The sequence below is a fragment of the Salvelinus fontinalis genome, chromosome 15, assembly GCF_029448725.1.
Source record: "Salvelinus fontinalis isolate EN_2023a chromosome 15, ASM2944872v1, whole genome shotgun sequence".
Classification (NCBI taxonomy): domain Eukaryota; kingdom Metazoa; phylum Chordata; class Actinopteri; order Salmoniformes; family Salmonidae; genus Salvelinus; species Salvelinus fontinalis.
The window spans coordinates 12,350,918-12,375,214 of NC_074679.1; the positions used below are offsets into that span (position 1 = coordinate 12,350,918).

Sequence of the window (24,297 nt, forward strand, 5' to 3'; positions counted from 1 at the left end):
GGAATTTATTGTGGAAGAAAGGAGTTGCATCCCTCCAATAGAGTTTCAGAAACGTGTAGAATCTATGCCAAGGTGAATGAATTTAAGCTGTTCTAGCTCGTGGATGCCCAACGCCCTGTTAAGACACTCTGTTGGTGTTTCCTTTATTTGGGCAATTATTTGTGGTACAGCTAGTGAAAAAGGAAGTCAGCTTTCTGATCTTCGCTTTGAAGAATGATAGTGTTTCAATACACATGTATAAAATATCTTAAACGACAACATTTCCTCCCCCACCCCCCTTACCCGGGCTCAGATCCAATCCCTCAACCTTGCTAACCACGCTCCTTCCCCTCCACAACGGCAACCAATCAAGCCAGAGTCAATGGGTAGAAAAGAGCAGACGTTCTGTGCTCTCCAACCAGGACCAAGTTAACTACACTGGCTTACAACAGTTGCTTTATTATCCATTTCTACCTTTTGACTGAGAAGAAGATGAGGGTCGTCAATATGGGTCTTCTGCTGGTTTGTGCAGGTAAATATATGGGTCTTCTTTTGTGAAATATGGGTGAAAAGTCAGGAAAATTAAATATTGAAATCCAGCTTTAGGGTAAGTCCATTTTAATTCCATACATGTTTGCCCATGGAAGAAGTGGTCAGAAAGTAACATTTTGGACCCGATTAATATTCAGGAGACAAAAGGTGTTGAATAATTTTGCATACCCCACCATACCATGAGACATCCATGTCTTCATCACTGGAAAAGTTAAACAGTTGAGTTTGATATAATTTAAAAGCTTACAAAGTGTTGTAAAACTACAGTATTTTATTATGTCTTGAATAGAATTTTTTTTATAAAGAATTGTCATTTTGAAAACTGTTAACATGACAATGGTTAATCAAATCTCCCCATTTCTGCCCATTTTTTTGCTCCGTTTTGCAGGCCTTCTCATACAGCTGCAACTGTATATGCATTCATAAATCAAGACCTTTCTTGAGTTGGGCTCTGGGATGGTGCAACTGCTCAGAATCTGAGTCTATGGTTGTTGTGGGGGAAAGGGGTTGAGTGTGTATGTGTGTGTGTATGTGTATGTGTATGTGTATGTGTATGTGTGTGTGTGTGTGTGTGTGTGTGTGTGTGTGTGTGTGTGTGTGTGTGTGTGTGTGTGTGTGTGTGTGTGTGTGTGTGTGTGTGTGTGTGTGTGTGTGTGTGTGTGTATCCCATAACTGTTGCGAGGGAGTAAAATATGTTAGGGACAATATAGGATGAATCACAATAACTGTTTGCTAAAATAATAAATGCTTGCCATAATGTAATTTTGGTAAATGGCGAGACTGGTGAGAGTTAAAAATCATTTGCATAAACTGCCTACATTACTATAAATTTAAATGGCTAATTATGGAAAATAGGATAAACAGGATTTTTAAAGTATACATTTTTTAATGGCTATATATAATACAAATCGAGGTGAGGGCGATGGAAATGCATTTGGCAGTTGATCTGCTTCTGTTCTGTGGGTGGCACTGTGTGCTCTTTTCGAAGGATGGGTCCCAGTCTCTCCGGGGCCATGGGATCCGGGGGGCCTTTTGGCGGTCTGCCGGGCATTGGGATGACAACCCAACTCGGGATGAGGATGGCTTTTAGCGGGTGGAATATTGGGGACCATTTGGTGGTTTACTCAGTAGCAATGCAAATATCAAATATCATCAGCAATAGACACTCAATTATCATGTTACATTTTAAAATGGTACGTTTATAAACCTTATATTATGATAAATAGAATAGAAACTTGTCTCATTATGGTAACTGGTGAAATAAGTATAGCCAGTTATAATAGTAATGGTTTATATGGCAGATAATAAGAAAGATAATAAGAAAAGACTATCAGTATTTACCTGGCTAAAGAGAAGGAATATAATATCTATTGTTTACAGGAAACTCATTCAACAATTTTCGATGCAGTTTTTTCGAAAAAGGACTGGGGGGGGGGTGAAATATATTTTTCCCATGGGCAAAGAAATTCAAAAGGGGTGATGATATTAATTAACAGTAATTTTGATCTAAATGTGCTAATTGTCCAAACACATCATCAAGGTTGATGGATTACTTTAAATATGTTATTGGACAATAAACAAATATGGCTTATTAACCTATATGGTGCAAATAATGATGATCCAAGCTTCTTTGAATATACATATAAGAATGTATCAACTCTACAAGCAACACTAGACTCTATTATTATGGTGGGAGTTTTTAATAGGGTTTTAAATACCTCTATGGACGGTAAAGGAAATCACATTAAACTATCACCCTCAGGCACTTCAGGAATTCATGAATGTCATGGACATATTGGAATTAGTGGATATATGACCTAGAGAGATATACATGGCGGAGGCTGAATCAAGCTAGTCATCTTGATTACTTTCTTATGTCATTCTCTCTGGCACCAAAACTTTAAAAAGTGTTGATAGGGGACAGAATGCGGTCGGATAATCACATAATTGGCATATATATATAACTCTTACAGAATTTCCATGAGGCGAGGATATTAGAAATTTAATCAAAATCAAATCAAATTTTATTTGTCACATACACATGGTTAGCAGATGTTAATGCGAGTGTAGCGAAATGCTTGTGCTTCTAGTTCCTGCAATGCAGTAATAACCAACGAGTAATCTAACAATTTCACAACAGCTACCTTATACACACAAGTGTAAAGGGATGAAGAATATGTACATAAAGCCTACTGAATCAAAGCCTACTGGATGATAACTTGTTTTAAACTAGGACAGAATAATTTATAACTGACTTTTTCTGACATAACATAGGTACAGCAGATCCCCTTATTGTATGGGACACTTTTAAATGTACCTTTAGAGGCCATGCAATTCAGCACTCATCTATAAAACAAAAGCAATTTAGGTCAAAAGAGTCCATTTTAACAAAGAAAACTGAAGGACTAACAGTACAGTTAAATAGCAATAAAACTATACCATAGAGAGACAGAATAAGTTAGAGGAAAAACAAAAAGAAATGGAGGAACTTATTCAAGAAAGATCCAGTGTAATATATTATAAAAATAAAGCGAAATGGATGGAATATCGGGAAAAATGCTCCAAATTCTTTTTCAATCTTCAACATAGAAATGCTACCAACATTCTGTTATTGAAACTTGTTACAAATGATGGCGTCACGCACAATTCACCAAACAATATTTTGAAAGAGGAAGTAAAGTACTTTAAGAATAGGTTTTCGTTTCAGTCTCCTCCATCTCCACTAAGCAAAGGAACTTGGTCCTTAAATACCAAAAAATGGTTAATGAAAATTGCTGTAAATAAATATAGATACCAATTTCATTGAAGGACCAAAAAATGGACAGCTGTGCCATATATGTTGCAAAATAGTTGGGAAGAGATTTTCGATGTACTGATTCCATGGCACATGGTTTATGAATTGACACGCAAAACAACGCAGGATTAAAAATTTCATATTTTTCTATTTAAATTATTTTACAAAATTCTTGCAACCAATAGAATTTTATATACAAGGGGGATACAATCTTCCTAGCTCTGTAGATATTGCTGCGAGGAAAGCAGAGGCATTATATAATTTATTTTGGTACTGTCCATATGTAGCTCGTTTTTGGTCACAGGTCCAGGAATGGCTGAAGAATTGCAACATTTACCTAGAACTAACGCTGCAGATAGCAATACTGGGTGATTTTAAAAGTCATTGTCAATCGATCAATAATAAAATAATTATTTTATCATAATTTTTTATCTTTAATTTACAACCTGTAGAAGCTATGAGAATTGCCAGCAGCATACCACCCTGCATACTACTGCTGGCTTGCTTCTGAAGCTAAGCAGGGTTGGTTCTGGTCAGTCCCTGGATGGGAGACCAGATGCTGCTGGAAGTGGTGTTGGAGGGCCAGTAGGAGGCACTCTTTCCTCTGGTCTAAAAAATATCCCAACGCCCCAGAGCAGTGATTGGGGACACTGCCCTGTGTAGGGTGCCGTCTTTCGGATGGGACGTTAAACGGGTGTCCTGACTCTCTGAGGTCATTAAAGATCCCATGGCACTTATCGTAAGAGTAGGGGTGTTAACCCCGGTGTCCTGCCTAAATTCCCAATCTGGCCCTCAAACCATCATGGTCACCTAATAATCCCCAGTTTACAATTGGCTCATTCATCCCCCTCCTCTCCCCTGTAACTATTCCCCAGGTCGTTGCTGCAAATGAGAATGTGTTCTCAGTCAACTTACCTGGTAAAATAACGGTTAAATAAAAAAAAATAAAGGTTCAGTACTTTTGTGAAGCATCACAGCACAATTGACAATATATATGGCAAATAGAAATCCAGGGAATTTTTAATAGGGTTAAACGTCAGGAATTGAGTTTAAAAGTATTTGGCTAAGGTGTATGTAAACTTCAGACTTCAACCGTATGTATGTACCAGTTTTTCACAATTCCTGACATTTATTCCCAGTAAAAATTCCCTGTCTTAGGTCAGTTAGGATCACCACTTTATTTTAAGAATATGAAATGTCAGAATAATGGTAGAGAGAATTATTTAATTCAGCTTTTATTTATTTCATCACATTCCCAGTGGGTCAGAAGTTTACATACACTCAATTAGTATTTGGTAGCATTGTCTTTAAATTGTTTAACTTGGGTCAAACATTTTGGGTATCCTTCCACAAGCTTCCCACAATAAGTTGGGTGAATGTTGGCCCATTCTTTCTGACAGAGCTGGTGTAACTGAGTCATGTTTGTAGGCCTCCTTGCTCGCACACACTTTTTCAGTTCTGCCCACAAATGTTATGGGATTGAGGTCAGGGCTTTGTGATGGCCACTCCAATACCTTGACTTTGTTGTCCTTAAGGAATTTTGCTACAACTTTGGAAGAATGCTTGGGTTCATTGTCCATTAGGAAGACCCATTTGTGTTCATCAGCTTGCAAACATCCCCCTTTTTCCTCAAAACATAACGATTGTCATTATGGCCAAACAGTTTTATTTTTATTTCATCAGACCAGAGGACATTTCTCCAAAAAGTACGATCTTTAACTCCATGTGCAGTTGCAAACCGTAGTCTGGCTTTTTTATGGCGGATTTGGAGCAGTGGCTTCTTCCTTGCTGAGTGGCCTTTCAGGTTATGTCGATATAGGAATCGTTTTACTGTGGATATAGATGCTTTTGTTCTGGTTTCCTCCAGCATCTTCACAAGGTCCTTTGTTGCTGTTCTGGGATTGATTTGCACATTTTGCACCAAAGTACGTTCATCTCTAGGAGAGAAAAGGCGTCTCCTTCCTGAGCGGTGTGACGGCTGCGTGGTCCCATGGTGTTTATACTTGCGTACTATTGTTGGTACAGATGAACGTGGTACCTTCAGGCGTTTGGAAATTGCTCCCAAGGATGAACCAGACTTGTGGAGGTCTACAATTTATTTTTCTGAGGTCTTGGCTAATTTCTTTTAATTTCCCCATGATGTCAAGCAGAGACACTGAGTTTGAAGGTAGGTCTTGAAATACATCCACGGGTACACCTCCAATTGACTCAAATTATGTCAATTAGCCTATCAGAAGCTTCTAAAGCCATGACATCATTTTCTGGAATTTTCCAAGCTGTTTAAAGGCACAGCATAGTGTATGTAAACTTCTGACCCACTGGAATTGTGATACAGTGAATTATAAGTGAAATAATCTGTCTGTACACAATTGTTGGAACAATTAATTGCGTCATGCACAAAGTAGCCTAACCGACTTGCCAAAACTATAGTTTGTTTAACAAGAAAGTTATGGAGTGGTTGAAAAACGAGTTCTATTGACTCCAACCTAAGTGTATGTAAACTTCCAACTTCAACTGTATATAGATATATATATTTACCCCCAAAATATATGGGGGATTGAAAATGATGCAGACAATTACATTGATGGAAGCAACAATCTGCAATATTAAAGCTGATCCACCCCCTTACCTTCTTTTTAAAAATAAAATAAAACGTGAAGTATCTAAAAAACGCTTCAACTCCGATTATTTTGTAGCTTAAACCTTATTTCACATCTGAGCTTTTTGTGTTGTGTCCGCCATCGGTTGAGACAACATTCGTGTCATTTCAATCATAGAAATATTATTCATAAAATGGACCTATCCCTTCAGACCACTGCAACTTAGATGGTAAACCATTTACATTTTAAATTAATAGTCATTTTTACTTCTAATTACTCCCACAAAGATGACCCACCCGCCGCCTAATGTCAACTTAAATGGTCATGTCTATTCTGGTATCTTTTATGATTTCAATAGGTTTCCTATGGAGGATTGACAGTATAATTTAAAACAACAGATATTCCCATTCAAGTCAACATTCTCTGATGTGTGGACCGCCAACCATTAGATTAACATTTTAGTACATTTATCAGCCAAAACATGATATCCACCGTCTTCAAGAGCATGTTGTGTCTCAACCGATGGCGGGCATAACACAAATAACTTAGATGATTATGTAAATTAGGGTCTAAACTACAACATCTGTCAACATGAAGAAAAAAAAATAGAAATGTACACGTTTTTATATCATTGATTTTTTTTTAAGGTAAAAAATATTAACTTTTTATTTTAAAAACTTTTTTCACCCAGAAATGATAAAATATTTGACAACCCCGTTTGTAAGCTTTTAAATTATATTAATCTCAACCATTGAATATTTCCCAGTGATGAAGACATGGATGTCTCATGGTATGGAGGGGGATGCAAAACATGTAAACGTTGAACACCTTTATCTCTTTAATATCTTGTTATTCAGGTCTAAAAAGTCACTTTCTGAGCACTTCTACAATGGTCATATATGGAAGGAATCGTTCAAATCGAAAGGGGTGCTGTCAAAAAGTGATTGAATCCAAATGGATTGACCATTTACCTATTGTAAAGATTTCACAATTTTTGTCATAAAATGACAATGCTAATAGAATTTTCTTTTTAGCCTTTGCTCAGTCCTTCAAGTCTCAAGGTGGGGGGAGTCTGAGAGAGGAGGAGGACATGTGGGGGAACTACCTAATGGAAAGAGATGACAACCATGCCGAGGTAGTGTTGGAGACTTTTCATTGTATTGTATTAGTGAGTACCGCCCTGGACAAAAACACCTGATTCAGTTTGATGACTAGTTAATAAGTTGAATCAGTTATGCTTATCCGGGTCTACAAAATACTTTGTATTATTGGGGATACTCAAGGACTCTAGTTGAGAAACACTGCCCTACACAATACCCAGCTAGCACATTTGGTTCCTTGGAAGGTTTGGGAACATATGTTTTTGGTTTAACTTCTTGACGCACGGATCCCTTTAGCGGGATCATTTTAGTAAACAACCGCTGAATTGCAGAGCGCCAAATAAAATAAAAATATAATAAATATTTATATTCATGAAATCACAAGTGAAATATACCAAAACACAGCGTAGCTTGTTGTTAATCCACCTATAATGTCAGATTTTGAAAATATGCTTTACAGTGAAAGCAATCCAAGCGTTTGTGAGTTTATCAATCACTCGACAAAACAGTAAGAACAGCTAGCCGCAAATTAGCTTGGTCACGAAAGTCAGAAAAGCAATAAAATTAATTGCTTACCTTTGATGATCTTCGGATGTTTGCACTCACGAGACTCCCAGTTACACAATAAATGTTATTTTTGTTCGATAAAGATGATTTTTATAACCAAAAACCTCCATTTGGTTTGCGCGTTATGTTCAGAAAACCACAGGCTCGTGCCGGTCCTGAAGGGCAGACGAGGGCAGACGAAAATTCCAAAAAGTATCCGTAATGTTCGTAGAAACATGTCAAACGTTTTTTATAATCAATCCTCCGGTTGTTTTTAACATACATAATCGATAATATTTCAACCGGACGGTAAACTATTCAATACTACAGAGAAAGAAAATGTCGAGCTACAACTCTCGCGCAGGAACTAATCAAAGGACACCTGACGCATTTTGATAATTCTCGCTCATTTTTCTAAATAAAAGCTTGAAACTATGTCTAAAGCCTGGTCACAGCCTGAGGAAGTCATTGGAAAATGAATCTGGTTGATACCCCTTTAAATGGAGGAGGGGCAGGCAATGGAACAGGGATTTTTCCAAATAAAAGGCACTTCCGGGTTGGATTTCCTCAGGTTTTCGCCTGCAAAATCAGTTCTGTTATACTCACAGACAATATTTTGACAGTTTTGGAAACTTTTGAGTGTTTTCTATCCTAATCTGTCAATTATGTGCATATTCTAGCATCTGGGCCTGAGAAATAGTCCGTTTACCTTGGGAACGTTATTTTTCCAAACATAAAAATAGTGCCCCCTAGCTGAAAGAGGTTAACATTGGCTGTGGGAAAGAAGATATATTTTTCCCTACCAGTTAAACTGGACTTTTTTGTTTTAAATTCTGAGAACAGAAAGGAAAATTGTCTGTTCTGGGAACGTTTATTTTTAGGTTGCAGGGAGGTTCTGAGGACATTTTATTTTGGTTCCTTTAATGCTTTTCTGGGAGGTTATATTAATGCTTTGAGAAGGGAAATTATTGGTTATTTTAAAGTTTTTGAATATCTTCCAATAAATGTTTCAATAAGACTTTTAATAACACAGCTAGCTTATTTCTTTGAACTACAAGCACAGATAGGACACATGGAAATTCCTTATGCATTAATTATGCAAAAACATGTATTTTTTATTGTAACACAGAATTAGTCCACTGAGCCACCAGGATGGAATTAGCATGCCATTTCAAAGGAAAAAAGTACTCATTATGATCAGGTGTGGTCAATTAGTGGGCACGGCCAACAACTTTACAGTGAAATGCTTACTTACATGCCCATTCTCAACAGTGTAGAGTTAAAAAGTAACACACATATTTGCTAAATAAAAATAAAAAAGGAAATTGTAACTCAATAAAAACAATAACGAGGCTATTTACAAGGAGCACCAGTACCAAGTCAATGTGCAGGGGTACGAGGTAGTTGAGGTAATTTAGTATGTACATGTGGGTAGGGGTAAAAGTGACTAGGCAATCAAGATATATAATAAACAGAATAGCAGCAGTGTATATGGGAGTGTGTCTATGTGTGAGTGTCGTCAATATGCATGTGTGTGTGTGTGAGCGTATGAGTGTGTTGGAGTGTCAGTGTAGTATGTGTGAGTGTGTAGATTGAGTCTAGTGAGTGTGCATAGAGCCAGTGCAAGGAAGTCAATTTAGATCAAGAAACAAATAATTAAAGGGTTCAATTTAAATTGTGCGGGTAGCCATTTGATTAACTGTTCAGCAGTCTCATGGCCTGAGGGTAGAAGCTGTTCAGGTGCCTTTTGCACACAGACTTGACACTCCGGTACTGCTTGCCGTGGGGTAGCATAGAGAATAGTTTATGACTTGGATTGCTGCAGTCTTTCACCATTTTTGAGCCTTCCTCTGACACTGCCTGGTAAAGAGGTCCTGGATGGCAGGGAGTTTGGCCCCAGTGAACATACTTAAAACTTCTTATGGCTTGGGGGCAGTATTTCGACGTCTGGATGAGAAGCGTGCCCAAGTATACTGCCTGTTACTCAGCCCAGAAGCTAGGATATGCATATAATTGGTAGATTTGGATGGAAAACACTCTAAAGTTTGCAAAACTGTTAAATTAATGATTATAACAGAACTGATATGGCAGGCGAAAACCTGAGGAAAATCCATCCAGGAAGTGGGATTTTTTGATGTGGGTATTTTCAATTGAATGCCTATACAGTATGCAATGGGTTAGGATCCAGATTGCAGTTCCTATGGCTTCAACAGTCTTTAGACATTGTTTCAGGCTTGTCTTTTGAAAAATGAAGAAGAATGATACCTTTTCAAATCAAAATCAAATCAAATTTTATTTGTCACATACACATGGTTAGCAGATGTTAATGCAAGTGTAGCGAAATGCTTGTGCTTCTAGTTCCGACAATGCAGTAATAACCAACGAGTAATCTCACCTAACAATTTCACAACAACTACCTTTTACACACAAGTGTAAAGGGATAAAGAATATGTACAAAAGTGGACTGAGGAAGAATTCAGAGCTGGTTTGCGCTCGTGACCGATTACACGCCCTTCGTTGTCTTTCCTTTCTATTGAATACGCTATTGTCCGGTTGAAATATTATCGATTATTTAGACAATTGACAACCTGAGGATTGATTATAAACATCGTTTGACATGTTTCGACGAACTTTACTCGTTACTATTAGGATGTATTCGTCTGTATGTTTTGACCGCCTTGGAGACAATGGATTACTGAACAAAACGCGCCAACAAAACAGAGTTTTGGGATGCAAAGAGGGACTTTATCAAACAAAACAAACATTTATTGTGTAGCTGGGACTCTTGTGACTGCAACCATATGAAGATCTTCAAAGGTAAGTGATTAATTTTAGAGCTGTCCACAGATAATCGCATGGTATGCTTTCGCCGTAAAGCCATTTTGAAATCTGACAAAGCGGCTGGATTAACAGGAAGTTAATCTTTAAACCGATGTATAACACTTGTACTTTTAAAAATGTTTATTATGACTATTTCTGTATTTTGAATTTGGCGCTCTGCAATTTCACCGGATGTTGTCGAGGTGGGTCGCTAGCGGAACGCCTGCACCAGAAAGGTTAACAGGATAGAGTTTTGTTCATGCTGAGAACGAAATGTATATGTTTTCAAATAGCATTCTTTGTTCAAGTTGTGTTTATGGTTTTCTTAACTTTCTCGGAAAGATTTGAGAACATTAATAAATAGAACCATGAAAACAACTTTATGCTTAAGTACTGAAATTCCCACAGAACAACGTTGCTTCTGAACATTCGTGGAACAATTTGAGAACATGACTTTAAATAGAACCATGAGGAAACATTATGCTAAAGCTATGAAATTCCCACAGAAGAACGGTGTTTCTTAACATTCACTGAACTATTTGAGAACATTCCCGATGTCAAACCAGTTGAGAACGATCAAAGAACATTACCAAAATGTAAATGTAACCGTGTTTGAACATTTAGGAAAGCTCATATTAAAGTAATGAAAATAGTTTTTTATGTGAAGTTCCTAAAATGTGCTGAGAATGTTCCAAAGCCAACCCACTGGGCACACACATTTTGAATCAACGTGGTATCCATGTCATTTCAATGAAATTACGCTGAACCAATGTGGAATAGACATCGATTTGACGTCTGTGGGAAGCAACTATCCCAGAAAGTTGTGGGAAGGTTGTTTGCAAAAATAACCACAGGCCAACAACGCTCTCACCAAGCTCTAAGAAACGTGTGGTTCTCAGAAGCCTAAAGAAATTGGGGTTTGCATGAGGTAGCATGAAAAAAATGGTAGCACCAGTGCCAGTCTGTTTGTGCTACCATCCCAACTCCTTGTCACCCATTGTCATGCCAAACATGTGAAGAGAGCAGAAACAGACTAAGCCCGGTGGTGATTGTTTTAATTAATCCCAAAGAAAGAAAGGAACATTCATCTAGGTTAATGTCATTATTTGGCAATACCATTTTGCCATGTCATATTTAAGTAAATACCTGATCATTTTTGTAGCCTAAAATGTCTCCCTCTCCCTCAGATCAAAGCTGTCCTTCCAGGTACCTGCTTTGCGTGTAAGCGCATCATCAACAAGGTCAAGGCCCAGCTGGATGGTGATAATGACAGGGTAATGATGACAGATTGCTCACCTTCCATTTTACAGTCACAGAACAAACTCACGTTAGCTTTACACTCTATAATAAATATAATGCAAATATAAACTTTATAGTTGTAGCGTTGATGGATTCTGGGTACTAACTTCTAAACTTGGGATAGGGTTAATTATCAGGTATCCTATTGAACTATTGAGTGCTTAGATTTAGAGGGTCTACACCAGAAGTTAATGGTTATCTGTAGGAGGAAGGTATATGGTGTGTGCAATTAAGCTTGGAATATGCTGAGCGCAGGGAAAATGATCATGTGACAGCATTGATAAGGGGAGAGAGCCATGGATTAGTGATGAAGGGGGTCGAGGTATGTCTGGTCACATTAAGAGAAAAAAAGTGTGTTGCCCATATCACTTAGTTTCCTGCCTAGCAATATTAAAATATATATATATATATTTCACCTTTATTTAACCAGGTAGGCCAGTTGAGAACAAGTTCTCATTTACAACTGCGACCTGGCCAAGATAGAGCAAAGCAGTGCGACACAAATGACACAGAGTTACACATGGGATAAACAAACTTACAGTCAATAACAAAATAGAAAAGTCTATATACAGTGTGGGCAAATGTTATAAGATTAGGGAGGTAAGGCAATAAATAGGCCATAGTGGCGAAATAATTACAATTTAGCAATTAAACACTGGAGTGATAGATGTGCAAGTAGAGATACTGGGGTGCAAAGGAGCAAAAATAATAATATGGGGATGAGGTAGTTGGGTGGGCTATTTACAGATGGATGTAAAGGTACAATGATCGGTAAGCTGCTCTGACAGCTGATGCTTAAAGTTAGTGAGGGAGATATAAGTCTCCAGCTTCAGTGATTTTTGCAATTCGTTTCAGTCATTGGCAGCAGTGAACTGGAAGGAAAGACGGCCAAAGGAGGAGATGGCTTTGGGGGTGACCAGTGAAATATACCTGCTGGAGGGCGTGCTATGGGTGGGTGCTGCTATGGTGACCAGTGAGCTGAGATAAGGCATGGCTTTACCAAGAGCATACAGGTTGCAGGGGTGGGTAGTATATGGGGCTTTGGTGACAAAACGGATGGCACTGTGATAGACTACATCTAATTTGCTGAGTAGAGTGTTGGAGGCTATTTTGTAAATGACATCGCGAAAGTCAAGGATCGGTAGGATAGTCAGTTTTATGATGGTATGTTTGGCAGCAAGAGTGAAGGATGTTTTATTGCGAAATAGGAAGCCGATTCTAGATTTAATTTTGGATTGGAGATGCTTAATGTGAGTCTGGAAGGAGAGTTTAGAGTCTAACCAGACTCCTAGGTATTTGTAGTTGTCCACATATTCTAAGTCAGAACCGTCCAGAGTAGTGGCGCTAGATGGGCGGGCGGGTGTGGGCAGCGATTGGTTGAAGAGCATGTCATTTAGTTTTACTTGCATTTAAGAGCAGTTGGAGGCCACAGAAGGAGTGTTGTACGGCATTGAAGCTCGTTTGGAGGTTTGTTAACACAGTGTCCAAAGAAGCGCCAGATATATACAGAATGGTGTCGTCTGCATAGAGGTGGATCAGAGAATCACCAGCAGCAAGAGCGACATCATTGATGTATACCGAGAAAAGAGTCGGCCCGAGAATTGAACCCTGTGGCACCCCCATAGAATGCCAGAGGTCCGGACAACAGGCCCTCCGATTTGACACACTGAACTCTATCTGAGAAGTAGTTGGTGAACCAGGCGAGGCAGTCATTTGAGAAACCAAGGCTGTTGAGTCTGCCGACAAGAATGCGGTGATTGACAGAGTAGAAAGCTTTGGCCAGGTCGATGAATACGGCTGCACAGTATTGTCTTTTATCGATGGCGGTTATGATATCGTTTAGGACCTTGAGCATGTCTGAGATGCACCCATGACCAGCTCGGAAACCAGATGGCATAGCGGAGAAGGTACGGTGGGATTCGAAATGGTCTGGGATCTGTTTGTTAACTTGGCTTTCGAAGACTTTAGAAAGGCAGGATAGGATAGATATAGGTCTGTAACAGTTTGGGTCTAGAGTGTCACCCCCTTTGAAGAGGGGGATGACCGCGGCAGCTTTCCAGTATGTAGGGATCTCAAATGAAACGTGAAACAACGTGAAACTGACAGTGAAACAAAATGAGGTACCGTGTTATTGAAACAGTCCAGGGGGCATCAGCTGTGTAGCCGAGTGATCATGGGGTCAAAAGAGCAGCAATAGGTGAGTCAAGGTGCTGTTCGGTAGTCACTACTACGCTAGGCGAGCATGGGACACAGCGTTTAGAAAAACTAGCAGGCTGGCGCTAGTAGATGGTTCTTCGGGGACATCGTAACAGAATAGCTTGTTGAGACCACATCGGGCGATCACGTCGGCAGTCCAGTCGTGATGGATTGACGGGGCTCCGTGTTGACAATAAAGGGTTCAGGCCAATTGGCAAAGGAGGTATTGTAGCCCTAGCATTAGCTGGTAAATGGGCCTAGCTAAAGGCTAGCTCAAGGCTAGCCGGTGCTTGCTTCGGGACAGAGGTGTTAGCTAACAGTAGCCACTCATTAGCAGCTAGCTAGCTGCGATGATCCGGGGTAATAATCCGTTGTAATGATCCAGAGCGGCAGGAATCCGGTGATATGATATAGAGAAGCAGTCCGATATGCTCTGGGTTGATATCGCCCTGTGCAGACTGGCAGGTGTTGTTCGAGCTAAGGCTAGCTGATGACGGGGAAAAAAGGCGAGGACCCCTAGCCGTGGCTAACAAAGACTAGTAGCTAGTTAGCTCCTGATGGAAGTTCTAGCTATGAGGTATAAAAATAGCAGATCCGTACCACACTGGGTGAGGCGGGTTGCAGGAAAGTAGATTTAGTTCGTAGATAGAAAGTGAGATTAAGATATATACGAAAAAGACTGGCTATTTACATGGGATATGACACGGGATAAGACAAAGACAGATACACACGTCCAACTGCAGCGCCAACTTAGATTCAATAAAGATACAAATGTTTAGCGAGAAGGAGGGAGACTCCACCCAAAGTTGGGTACATATACCACAACTATTGTAAACATGTATTTGTCTAATGCAACTGTATTGACTCTCTGGGAAGAATAAACTTGGTTTGAGCTGTCATAGTGCCCGTTGAGTTTTTACTCTGAAAATTTGAACCTAACAGTGTAAACACAACAGTCTCATCAATGTGCAGTATATAGTATATAGTGTATATATATATAGTATAGCCATAGTAAATCCTAGTCAGGGTCATATTGAAATGATTGAGAAACCCCTTTATACTGCTGTATCTCTGCAATTCTCACAATGTTATGTAAGCAAATTAATTTGTGTCACCAATGACACAAAAAAAATACATTCTGTAAGTGATCTATCTCTCTATATTTTTACTTGCAGGAAAACATAACTGCTAAGCTGGACTCTATTTGTGGCAGCATGGGGATACTCAAAGCCATCTGCAAGAAACAGGTCAATAAATACAAAGAAAAACTGATTGAAGCACTTCTCAATGATGAGGACGCAAAGGATGCCTGTAAGGAATTGAAGCTATGCAAATGGGATAACATTTACCCATGATTGCCCTGGGCACACGTTTCTTTCAGATGAACACGCTGTCATAGTTTAGCTTTACATTATTTTCATACACAACTGTCTGGATGGAATGGCAGTCTTTAAAGTCACTTAACATTGCTAAAGACCGACATTCCATCCAGCCAGAAAAGGACTGGCCACCCATCAGAGCCTGGTTCCTCTCTAGATTTCTTCCCAGGTTCCTGCCTTTCTAGAGAGTTTTTCCTAGCCACCATGGTTCTACATCTGCCTTGCTTGCTGTTTGGGGTTTTTGGCTGGGTTTCTGTATAGCACTTAGTGAAATTGGGTGGTGTAAAATGGGCTTCATAAATATATTTGATTGATTGATTGATCCTGCAATTTTTATTGAATTAAATACTGAAGGTTATCCAAAACGGTCTCCTCCATTTCACAGTAAAACCCTTGCTATTAATGTGTACTATCTCCATGAAATGCATTCTAGAATGAGGGGCTTGGTCTCTCCCTTTTGGATATTTTACATTGGAAAAATCAACCTGTGAATTAGGGCTCAATTTGATCGTATTGCGGAAGATCCAAGTTATAGCTTGATTGAAATTTAAATGCGAAATTACCTTCACTTTTTTTTATTTTACCATTATTTAACTAGGCAAGTGAGTTAAGAACAAATTCTTATTTTCAATGACGGCCTAGGAACAGTGGGTTAACTGCCTTGTTCAGGGGCAGAATGACAGATTTATACCTTGTCAGCTCGGGGATCCGATCTTGCAACCTTTCGGTTACTAGTCCAACACTATAACCACTAGGATACGCTGCCACTCCCACCCCGCATTTTAACACAGATCGTCCGCAATACGTATCGAATCCCCCCCTCAACTGACAAATGGTATATTCAGTGCTTTCAGAGTACCACTATAAATGTAAACACAAGTCACGCTGTAGTACATGACGTTAGTCGTGGTAACTGCTAACGAGAAAGGGTTGTGGTAACTGCTAATGATTTCAAGGGTGTAAGTGGTCCATGTCTAAAATGTATTTTGCGACTACACTGGCCCAAAACATTCAGTATCTTGTGACTGAGGAGAATATGAGGGCCACCTCTCTTATCAGTATTGGTCTTCTTCTGGTTTGTGCAAGTAAATATGTGGACCTTCTTTTGTGAGGTAAAATGTAAGGCATATAGATAGTTACTAAATAGGCCTAATGAAATGTAACGAAATAGGTCTTGTCATGACTTGCCCTCCTGGATGGAGATCAAAGGTTCTGGCTAACCAAAGGTTTCAAGACCCCCCCTCTCCTGGGGGAGTTGGCCAGTTTTATGGCGGCAGTAAAAACCTCGCAGGAACTCTCTCTCCCACTCTGCAGAAATTAAAGTTAAAAATCCCTTTGTTACAACAAATGTTTTGCAGTAGTGTAACATCAAAAGGTTAGATATTGAAAAAATATTTCTTACTTAAATAATGAGGGTCGGGAGGGACTTACAAGAAGAACAATCATGTCAAATCAGTTGTTGTTTTGTGATCTCATTAAGGACGGTATAACCAAATAACGGTAACTCCACAAATGTATACGTCCAAGTTATCAGATTTACATCTACATTTTGTGGAACATATATGATTTAATATGAAACTATTTGTGAGAAGATTAAATATGATTTTTGCCTTCTAAATGAAACTGGGTCTTCCTTTCCTCTGGCGGTCCTCATGAGAGCCAGAGTTACCTCTGCTGCAGAGGATACGTTCATTAGAGTTACAAGCCTCAGAAATTACATCCCAAAAAAATGCTTCAGAGTTCAAGTAACAGACACATTTTAACATCAACTGTTCAGAGGAGACGCGTGAATCAGGCCTTCATGGTCGAATTACTGCAAAGCAGTGGTGTAAAGTACTACTTAAGTATTTTGGGGGGGGTATCTGTAGTTTACTTTCTTAATTATATTTTTGGCAAATTTTACTTCACCACATCCGAAAGAAAATAAATGTACTTTTTACTCCATACATTTTCCCTGACACCCAAAAGTACCCGTTACATTTTAACAGGAAAATGGTCCAATTCACACACTTATCAAGAGAACATCTCTGGTCATCCCTACTGCATCTGATCTGGGAAAACTCACTAAACACAATTGCTTCGTTTGTAAATTATGTCTGAGTGTTGGAGTGTGCTCATGGCTATCCATCAATATAAAACAATATAAAAAAAATTGTGCAGTCTGGTTTATTTGATATAGGGAATTTGAAATGATTTAAACTTTTGATACTTAACTGACTTGTCTAATTAAATGACGTTTTTAAAAAATCTTCCAACCACACATGCAGAGATCATCCGTTCGCCTACTGCGTCTCACAAAGACACGGTAGTTGGAACCAAAAATCTCAAATTTGGACTCCTCAGACCAAAGGACAGATTTCCACCTGTCTAATGTCCATTGCTCGTGTTTCTTGGCCCAAGCAAGTCTCTTCTTATTAGTGGTGTCCTTTAGTAGTGGTTTCATTGCAGCACTGTTGGAAAAAGTTATTTGAGAAAAAGTAAAGATACCTTAATAGAAAATGACTCAAGTAAAAGTCACACAATAATATACTACTTGAGTAAAAGTCTAAAAGTATTTGGTTTTAAAAAATACTTAAGTATCAAAAGAAAATGGAATTGCTAAAAACCGCCTGACTGACGTGCCCAAAGTAAACTGCCTGTTACTCAGGCCCGGAAGCCAGGATGTGCATATAATTGGTAGCATTGGATCGAAAACTCTCTGAAGTTTTTAAAACTGTTAAAGGCAGGAGAAAATCTGAAGAAAATCCGACCAGAATTTATTTTTCAGCTCCCAGGCTCTTATTATGGAAACCTATTGGAAACCCTTATGTCCGTCACCCAAATTGCAATTCCTATGGCTTCCACTAGATGTCAACAGTCTTTATTCAAGGTTTCAGGTTTCTTTTTTGAAAAACGAACAAGTAATTGGAGTTTCTGTTGGGAGAGCACATGGACCAAATCAGTCTTTCGGCGCGTGAGGGAGAAGGCGTGCGCTTACGAATTTTCCTCTCCTATTGTACATAGTACTTTCCGTGTGAAATATTATAGTTTATTTACATTTTAGACTACCTGAGGATTGATTAGAAATGTTGTTTGACTTGTTTGGATGAAGTTTACTGGTAGCTTTTTGGACTCCTTCGTCTGCATGTTGAACGAGTGGATTACTGAAATCAATGGCGCCAACTAAATAGACTTTTTGGGATATAAAGAAGGATTGTATTGAACAAAACGACCATTCATGTTGTAGCTGGGACCCTTGGGATTGCAAACGGAGGAAGATCTTCAAAGGTAAGTGATTTATTTTGTCGCTATTTGTGATTTTGTGAAGCCTGTCCTGGTTGAAAAATATGTTGATGTGGGGGTGCTGTCCTCAGATAATCGCATGGTATGCTTTCGCCGTAAAGCCTGACAACGCAGTTGGATTAACAAGAAGTTAAGCTTTTAAATGATATAAGACACTTGTATGTTCATGAATGTTAAATATTATGAATATTTATTTGAATTGCGCACCCTCCAATTTCACCGGATGTTGTCGGCTTCAATCCCGCTAGCGAGACATCTAGCCCCAAGAGTTAACTTCTCTGGGATATGTGGGACGCTAACGTCCCACTTGGCCAAAAGCCAGTAAAAATGCAGTGCGCCAAATTCAAATAAATTACTATAAAAATCAATCTTTCATGAAATCACACATGAAAGACACCAAATTAAAGCTACACATGTTGTGAATCCAGCCAACATGTCTGATTTCAAAAAGGATTTGGCAAATCACTGAAATTGTTGCATGTATATACCCCTATTTCCTGCTGCTATGGCAGAGGCAGTGTTTGTTTTGGCTCTACAAAGCTTTTGTGTCCACCATAACATTCAATAACCAATGCATTGAAGTCATTCTTGCACCATGCGATCAATTATCAGTTCTAAACATGTATTTTTATGCTCTATGCTCGTGATCTATTTTCCTGCGCGCATATGATAGACAGTTGGTCGGAGCACATCTCTGGAGCCGCTGAGTCAGAAGAGCGTGTCTTAAGCACTTGAGTGACTAGCAGGTCAAACGAACAACTAAAATGAACGAGTCACTCAGAACAACAAATCATGACTGTCGAGTCAGTAAAAATAGTCGTTCAGAAAGAACGAAGAACGAAAGTTAACATCACTATTAGTTGTCAGACAGAAAATGGAATTACCCCAGCAGACGATCTCCCACACAAACAAGGTAATTATAACATGCCTTATCTGATTCTTGGTGTGTAGCCTTATCAGTAAATCTCACCATCGAAGGAACGTCTGCATCAGATAGGTTTCAACTCATGCCAGGCAGCCAACTTTCACTTTCGCTTTCGCTTTCGCGCTCTTTAAAAAAAATATATATATTTTCTTTTGTCGCTCTCTAGCGCTCTTCCGCTCCAACCAACCAGAAGCTGCAGCGTCATTCCTAGTTTTCGGGGGGCCTTTAATTAAAATAAATAATAAAAATCACTTTCCACCCTGTTAGTTTGTTGTAATTCTCCATTTAAGAAAACAACCTATTTTTCTAGGTTCCACCCTGTTAGGAGTATGGACCTAATAGGTTTGAAAATGCAGCAACGAAGTGTAAGTGCCTGAGCTTGACCAATATGTCCTTTTCTGATAGAATACTAAAAAACAAACAAATATATATTATTTTCCCCAAAAAATGTATGAAGACTAAAATTGTAGGAATGACCGAGCTGGCAATCAGCTTGCTTAAAATGCTACAGATTGAGAGACAAATTGAAGCAAAGCTTCCTGGAGTCTGCTGGAGATGTAAGGTGACAAACAGCATGACATCTGATATCACTCTGCTTTACATGGATCCTACATGATGCAGGGCTTGTAACCAATCTGTGTTAGCCCTCAAGGCTGTTGAAATGTGCGGTAAACAGGCCTGCAATTTTAACGCTTGTTATAAGATTGTATGAGCCTTTATAATGTCTTATGGTTTACAATACTTAATATGTTTCTACTTTACAGGAAAATATTTGCCATTGTGATCGAATTGGCTTCCTCCAATCTTCGTGCAAAAAGTTTATGCATAAGTTTATCGGTGTGATGCTGCTGACTGAATAACTTTTCAACTACGGATTGTTTTTCGCAAACATTAAGCTCCGCAAGTGAGTTCTGTAAAAATACATTGTTGTTCAACATAATTTGTGAAAAGTGTGGAAATAGCTTTTAATCAGAGAGGCATGGTACTTTAGTAGCAATGTCATGTTTGATTAAATTGATTGCATGGAGTAGCTCTACAATTCATATTTCTATACATTTTTCAGACGAAAGCCCTTGCTGGATGTCATTTTAAAGTAACTGTTTAAAAGTTCATATTCTATTATCTCATATCCAAATAATGTTGTTGACTCATCCTATACTCGTATTTGTAGCAAAAGCATAAATTGGAGAAAACTCTTCGAAAACCCGATCTCAAACTTGTATCTCAAACATTTCCTTATAGAACATGATATCATCTCCCTGAGGAGGATGAGCTGGCCAATCAGTGGTCTACTCGCTTTAAAATGTGTAATGACCGGTATACGCCCACACCATTCTGTTGTTGGGGTACGCCCACACCATTCACAGAAAACTGCTTTTTAACTTACTTAATATTGTTATTAATTATACGTTATATTTCATAGAGATCTGGAAACACTGGATAGTTACTTTTTGGATCAGCTACTTTAAGCCACCTACAAAACAATCAATACTTTTTTTTTTACAGAAAACTGAGATTCTAAATAAAAAAGGTAGCAAAATGCCAACATGAGTTCCTAGACAATGTACTTAAATGCTTTATGTCACGACTCCGACTGAGGCAGGCTCTCCTTCCCGTTCGGGTGGCGCTCGGCGGTTGTCGTCACCGGTCTATTAGCTGCCACTGATCCTTTTCTCCCCCTCATGTGTTCATTGGTTACACCTGTTGTGTGTTTGTTCTTAATTAGTTGGGCTTTATCAGTCAGCCGGCCCGCACGTTTCTTTGCGCGGGATTGTTAGTTTGTAAGCTTGGTGTTTGTTTCGGACTATACGTGTTTGTGTATGTTCGAGTTTGTTACTGGACTGTTTTCGTTCCCGTGTCTGGGGCAGTTTACGCAGAGCAACCAGTGTATAGTGGGGTTCCCCGTGTCTGGGGCAGTTTACGCAGAGCACCCAGTGTATAGTGGGGTTCCCCGTGTCTGGGGCAGTTTACGTAGAGCACCCAGTGTATAGTGGGGTTCCCCGTGTCTGGGGCAGTTTACGCAGAGCACCCAGTGTATAGTGTGGTTCCCCGTGTCTGGGGCAGTTTACGCAGAGCACCCAGTGTATAGTGGGGTTCCCCGTGTCTGGGGCAGTTTACGCAGAGCACCCAGTGTATAGTGGGGTTCCCCGTGTCTGGGGCAGTTTACGCAGAGCACCCAGTGTATAGTGGGGTTCCCCGTGTCTGGGGCAGTTTACGCAGAGCACCCAGTGTATAGTGGGGTTCCCCGTGTCTGGGGCAGTTTACGCAGAGCACCCAGTGTATAGTGGGGTGGCCGAAGTTCTCCGTGTTTCATTAAAGGAACATTGTTATTGAATCCACTGTTTTTCCTGCGCCTGACTTCGCACTCCGACACCCAGTCCTTACACTTTATCAGGATTTAATCAGTAAAAGCTCTAATACATTTCTAGAGTAATGTTAGAGGTGTCAAAGAAGTTGTAGTTGTACTATCAATTGAGGTTTATTTTTTGCCCGGACAAAAAGTTCAAACAAACATTAAACATTTTCAACATTTTGGACTAAAATAGCAAATTGTTTACATTAGTGCATGATACAAAATGTACTGCAATTTAAGACTGACACATACACTATTATAAACCGGATCATTCGAGCCATGGATGCTGATTGGCTGAAAGCCGTGGTATATGAGTAAATATCCAATCAAATCAAACTTTATTTGTCACATACGCAGAATACAACAAGTGTAGACTTTACCATGAAATGCTTACTTACGATCCCTTAACCAACAGTGCAGTTCAAGAAGAAGAAAATATTTACCAAGTATACTAAAATAAAAAGTAACACAATAAGAATAACGAGGCTATGTGCAGGGGTACAGGCTAGTTGAGGTAATCTGTACATGTAGGTGGGGGCGAAGAGACTATGCATAGGTAACAAACAAACAACGAGTAGCAGCAGTGTACAAAAGTGAGGGGGGGGTCAATGTTAATTGTCCGGTGGTGATTTTATGAATTGTTCAGCAGTCTTACTGCTTGGGGGTAGAAGCTGTTGAGGAGCCTTTTGGTCCTAAACTTGGCGCTCCGGTACCGTTTGCCGTGCGGTAGCAGAGAAAACAGTCTATAACTTGGGTGACTGAAGGCTCTGACAATTTTATGGGCTTTCCTCTGACACTTCCTATTATATAGGTCCTGGATGGCAGGAAGCTTGGCCCCAGTGATGTACTGGGCCGTTTGCACTACCCTCTGTATCGCCTTACGGTCAGATGCCGAGCAGTTGCCTTACCAGGCGGTGATGCAACCGGTCAGGTTGCTCTCGATGGTGCAGCTGTAGAACCTTTTGAGGATCTGGGGACCCAAGCCAAATCTGGTCAGTCTCCTGAGGAGGAAAAGGTTTTGTTGTGCCCTCTTCACAACTGTCTTGGTGTGTTTGGACCATGATAGTTCATTGGTGATGTGGACACCAAGGAACGTAAATTGTAAATAGTGCAATTTCATGAATGGACACTCTTATCAATTGTAATGCTATGGTAGCTACCTGACTAGAGGAAGTGGAGATGGATTGTTTTACTTTTTTCAGTGCCCACTTACACACCCAGCAGGTCCCCTTTAACTGGTGCGCCTTTGGAAAGCACAAACAGACAAAAAAGACATGGTACATTTTTAGTAATAATCTGTCGCTGTGCCCTTGAGCAAGGCACTTAACCCTAATTGAATCAAGGTCTCTGTACAATGGTGATCCTGGCCATGACTCCACCCACAGTCTCAGGGGGAGTTGGGATATGCAAAAAATAAAAATAAAACATTACACACTTTTGTGTCACAATACAAATATAAGCACCCCCTGCCCCAAATTGTTATTTAATTAAAATATGGTGTGACGTATTCAGTGTTATTTTATTATTGGCGCTCTGCCATTTCACCGGATGTTGGCCAGGTGGGACGCTACCGGGATGCTAAAAAGTAAAAAAGAAAAATCAATTGTAACATTTATTTACTCTCTCCTTTGACAGCTCTTTGGTCTTGGCCATAGTGGAGCTTGGAGTGTGACTGTTTGAGGTTGTGGACGGGTGTCTTTTATACTGATAACAAGTTCAAACAGGTGCCATTCATACAGGTAACGAGCGGAGGACAGGGGAGCCTCTTAAAGAAGAAGTTACAGGTCTGTGAGAGTCAGAAATCTTGCTTGTTTGTAGGTGACCAAATACTTATTTTCCACCATAATTTGCAAATAAATTCATAAAAAATCCTACAATGTGATTTTCTGTTTTTTTTCTTCTAATTTTGTCTGTCATAGTTGAAGTGTACATATGATGAAAATTACAGGCCTCTCTCATCTTTTTAAGTGGGAGAACTTGCACAATTGGTGGCTGACTAAATACTTTTTTGCCCCACTGTAACTAGGCAAGTCAGTTAAGAACATATTCTTATTTACAATGACGGCCTAGGAATTGTGCACCCCCTGAACAACACTGCCTTGTTCAGGGGCAGAAAGACAGATGTTTACCTTGTCAGCTCAGTGATTCAATCTAGCAACCTTTCGGTTACTGGCCCAGTGCTCTAACCACTAGGCTACCTGCCTCCCCACGGTATTGTGTAAGTACATTTGAATATGTAATGTGAGAGTGAAAATCAGGTTGGACAATAGTTTCTTCAGTCAGTCTTTAGTTATATTTACGTCTATGGTTAAGTTCTGTTACACAGTAGCATAATGTGTAAGGTAACTTATTTGAAAAGTCATTACTTTATTACATTGAGTAGCAAGCTACCCCTTGGTCGTTAGGGCAAATCTGGTCTGTGATAGGAGGGGGGGTTTTCACACCTAGCTCAGCTATTAGACTATTCTTTAG

General features: G+C 39.5%; 1 protein-coding gene across 1 annotated transcript; it reads left to right on the plus strand.

Annotated features, from left to right (window-relative positions):
- Positions 1 to 261: 261 nt before the first annotated feature.
- On the plus strand, positions 262 to 15,630 carry LOC129811427 (saposin-C-like). Its single transcript, XM_055862718.1, has 4 exons — positions 262 to 511; positions 6,960 to 7,060; positions 11,579 to 11,665; positions 15,062 to 15,630. The coding sequence occupies exons 1-4, from the start codon at positions 472 to 474 to the stop codon at positions 15,239 to 15,241; spliced, it is 408 nt and encodes a 135-aa protein (XP_055718693.1). The 5' UTR covers positions 262 to 471; the 3' UTR covers positions 15,242 to 15,630.
- Positions 15,631 to 24,297: the final 8,667 nt, after the last annotated feature.